General features: G+C 52.0%; 1 protein-coding gene across 1 annotated transcript; it reads left to right on the forward strand.

The window, feature by feature from the left end:
* Nucleotides 1-482: 482 nt before the first annotated feature.
* Nucleotides 483-2,173, forward strand: LOC119285528 (galactinol synthase 1-like). Its single transcript, XM_037564819.1, has 4 exons — nucleotides 483-919; nucleotides 1,018-1,341; nucleotides 1,432-1,566; nucleotides 1,664-2,173. The coding sequence occupies exons 1-4, from the start codon at nucleotides 593-595 to the stop codon at nucleotides 1,898-1,900; spliced, it is 1,023 nt and encodes a 340-aa protein (XP_037420716.1). The 5' UTR covers nucleotides 483-592; the 3' UTR covers nucleotides 1,901-2,173.
* The last annotated feature ends 1,611 nt before the right edge of the window (nucleotides 2,174-3,784 follow it).

The raw sequence follows: 3,784 nt of genomic DNA on the forward strand, positions 1-3,784 counted from the left end.
AATCAAAGAGGCCCTAAACTCTAGTTAAAATGGATCATCAATTGCCTTCAACCTTTGCCTTTTGCATAATTTTGACTAATTCGGCAACGATCACTCGAGAGATTCTGCGACGGTTGCCATGTACGTACGCAACTAAACACAATCACAAGAGCAATTAGCGCCCTTCTCACCCGATTGACAATGCAATTTCGGTTTAACCATGGCAGTGAATGCGGGGCCCGCCGTGCCATGGAGAGGGGACGAAAGAGCGCTCTCGCATTCTGTACACTTCTCGCGCCTTCCTGCTGCCGCTACCGAAACTGCCACCGCGAGAAGCTTCCGTCCACGGCGTCCCGGCCGTCCGATCTACAATCTCCGCCAGGCGTACGCGTCCGATCGCACAGGCCATGCTCCCTGACCGACGACGTGGGGCGTTATCCAGTGGACCAGTCCGCCCTGCGTTTCCTTATTTATAGCCTCGCTACCCACCGTGAAACCTCATCAGAGATCCCAAGCCAAAAACCCCACTCTCGACGAGCCTCAAGAGCTCAAGCCCGAACACAAAAGCTCAAGCCCGAACCCAAGAAAGCTTCCTCCCCGAGACTAGATCAAGATGGCTCCCGAGCTGGCCGGCAAGATGGCCGCCAAGGCTGCCGTGGCGGCGGCGAAGCCCGCGACGAAGGCGTACGTGACGTTCTTGGCGGGGGCAGGGGACTACTGGATGGGCGTGGTTGGGCTTGCCAAGGGCCTGCGCAAGGTTGGCTCGGCCTACCCACTGGTGGTAGCCGTGCTGCCCGACGTGCCCGAGCTCCACCGCAAGATCCTCGTCTCCCAGGGCTGCATCGTCCGCGAGATCGCCCCCGTGTACCCGCCCGAGAACCACACCCAGTTTGCCATGGCCTACTACGTCATCAACTACTCCAAGCTCCGCATCTGGGAGGTAAAATTACCATACCACCTGCATGTCTCGCTCACGTTTGTCAGTGTGTATGGCAGTAATGGTGTGCTGATCTGTTATTGACTTGGTTTTGAACGCAGTTTGTGGAGTACGAGAGGATGGTGTACCTCGACGCCGACATCCAGGTGTTCGAAAACATCGACGAGCTGTTCGATCTGCCCAAGGGGCACTTCTACGCCGTGATGGACTGCTTCTGCGAGAAGACGTGGAGCCACACCCCGCAGTACCAGATCGGCCACTGCCAGCAGTGTCCCGACAAGGTGACGTGGCCGGCCGCCGAGATGGGCCCGCCGCCGGCGCTCTACTTCAACGCCGGCATGTTCGTGCACGAGCCCAGCATGGCCACCGCCAAGGCGCTCCTTGACACCCTCCGCGTGATGCCGACGACCCCATTCGCGGAGCAGGTAAGCCGCTAATTATTTTTTCTCGAGAGTCCAGATTTGGCAGTAATAACGGCGTTCGTGCTCACCTTGTTCTTGCTCCCTAATCTGCAGGATTTCCTGAACATGTTCTTCAAGGAGCAGTACAAGCCGATCCCGCTGGTCTACAACCTTGTGCTGGCGATGCTCTGGAGGCACCCGGAGAACGTCCAGCTGGAGAAGGTCAAGGTGGTGCACTACTGCGCTGCGGTAAGTGGACTGCCCTGTCGGTCGCTGGTATGAATTTCGGTCGGTTTCTGGCTATTGCTTGCATTCTTACGGATGGATCGGTCACACATGGTCGCAGGGATCGAAGCCATGGAGGTTCACGGGCAAAGAGGAGAACATGGACAGGGAGGACATCAGGATCCTCGTCAGGAACTGGTGGGACATCTACAACGACGACGAGAGCCTCGATTTCAAGGGCCTGCCCGCCCTGGCCGCCGACGCCGACGAGCTCGAGGCGGCGGCCAAGAAGCCGCTCCGCGCAGCGCTTGCGGAAGCCGGCACCGTCAAGTACGTCGCCGCGCCCTCGGCTGCGTAATCCCCGGTCGCCTAGCTCCGGCCCGTGCCACTGTGGCCATCAAAGCAGGAAGCCGGGCACCTATAAGCATTTGCATTTTGGTATTTTGCGTCTGTTCGGTACCAAGTTAGCAGTATCATTTCAAGTTCAAGATAGGAGGTTTGATCGAAAGAGTCCACGTATGTGAATATACCCTCGACCCTTTGTGAAGTAGGGTGTTGTCTCGTCCTGTATGAAAGAATTATGTGTGAATCAATAGGAAGCTGCAAAAATTATGGCATATTTTTCACGTCAGCTTCTCTCTCACTTACGTTTGTCAGCTCTCCTTTCCTTGTCGTTCTGTCTCTAGAAGGACGAAATGCGTCATTCTCGGGGAGAAAAAACATGCTGCGATGGGTGATGCACGGCCAATCCTTCTCCCTGACCCTCTTCACGTTTTTGGATGATTCTAAGGCCAACTCCACGGCACGATCCAAATGGACGTTCGTTTTATTTGGATTCTGTCCGTTTGAATAGCGATTTAAGGTCGTGTTCGGACGTTTCTTGGGATGCGATGGTCGTGTTCGGACGTTTCTTGGGATGCCGCGGCCAATCCTTCTCCATTTGCCCCATCCTATTCGTCAGGGCCAAAAATACCTACATTCTCATCAAAACTAGTTTGCATGACCAAATATTTGTCTGAAAATTAAAATAGTTTTACAACACAATTAAAATTGTCCTTAACAAAAAAGTTTTACAACTAAATTGAAATTGTCTTGACTGAACATAAAATGAATCAATACGGCTATTGGTTGCCAATATAATTTCACACGTGCTCAACCAAGTCGTTCTAAAGATTCAAATGACTATGCCAATCACACATCTCACGAAGGAATTGCACAAATTGTTTAAATGTGATTGGGTCTTGGTGCAGGGGCTCAATATTTTCACCTTGATAATCAAATCCTTGGTCGAAGATACTCTAATCACGCTCGTCCTCGACGATTATGTTGTGCATGATCACACAAGCAGTCATTATCTTCCAAAGCTTCTTTTCGTCCCATGACAGTGCAGGGTTTCGAACGACACCTCATCGGGATTGAATCACAACAAAATCACGTTCCACATCCTTTTTAACACTCTCTTGCATTTGGGCAAATCTCTTTCTCTTCTCACCTTGGGGTTTCGAGATTGTCTTCACAAAAGTTGACCACTGAGGATATATACCATCAGCTAGATAGTATCCCTTGTTGTACTGGTGGCCGTTGATCTCAAAGTTGACAGGTGGAGAGTGGCCTTCTGCAAGCCTTGCGAAGACTGGAGAACACTGCAGCACGTTGATATCATTGTGAGAATCTGCCATGCCGAAGAAAGAATGCCATGTCCAAAGATCCTGCGAAGACACCGCTTCTAATATGACAGTGCACGCGTTGACATGCCCCTTGTACTAGCTCTGCCAAGCAAATGGACAGTTCTTCCACTCCCAGTGCAGACAATCTATGCTGCCAAGCATGCCTGAAAAGCCTCTAGCTGCGTTGGGCGCCAACAATCTCTCTGTATCAGCTGCAGTTGACTGCCTCAAGTACTCTGGGCCAAACACCTCGATCACAGCCTAGCAAAACTTGTACATTGACATTCGACATGTTGTCTCACTCATGCGCACATACTCATCCACCAGATCGCCCAAAATTCCATATGCAAGCATGCGGATGGCCGCGGTGCATTTTTTGGTAAAAGGAGAATTCAAGCTTGCCAAGGGCATCCGTCTTGCACTCGAAGTATGGGTCATGAGCAATCACTCCCTCTCGGATACGATTGAACACATGCCTTGCCATTCGAAAACGGCGACGGAATTTATCCGCCTTAAAGAGCGGGGTGTTGGAAAAGTAATCGGCATAGAGCGAGGCGTGGCCTCTCTCCCTGTTG

This window comes from Triticum dicoccoides, chromosome 4A (genome assembly GCF_002162155.2).
Source record: "Triticum dicoccoides isolate Atlit2015 ecotype Zavitan chromosome 4A, WEW_v2.0, whole genome shotgun sequence".
Lineage (NCBI taxonomy): Eukaryota > Viridiplantae > Streptophyta > Magnoliopsida > Poales > Poaceae > Triticum > Triticum dicoccoides.

What these genes read in the sequence shown, in the direction of transcription:
- LOC119285528 (XM_037564819.1), top strand. Translation starts at nt 593, where the DNA reads ATGGCTCCCGAGCTGGCCGGCAAGATGGCCGCCAAGGCTGCCGTGGCG. An exon ending in CCAAGCTCCGCATCTGGGAG is followed by an intron (nt 920 to 1,017) that starts GTAAAATTACCA and finishes TTTTGAACGCAG; the next exon opens with TTTGTGGAGTACGAGAGGAT. An exon ending in CGACCCCATTCGCGGAGCAG is followed by an intron (nt 1,342 to 1,431) that starts GTAAGCCGCTAA and finishes CCTAATCTGCAG; the next exon opens with GATTTCCTGAACATGTTCTT.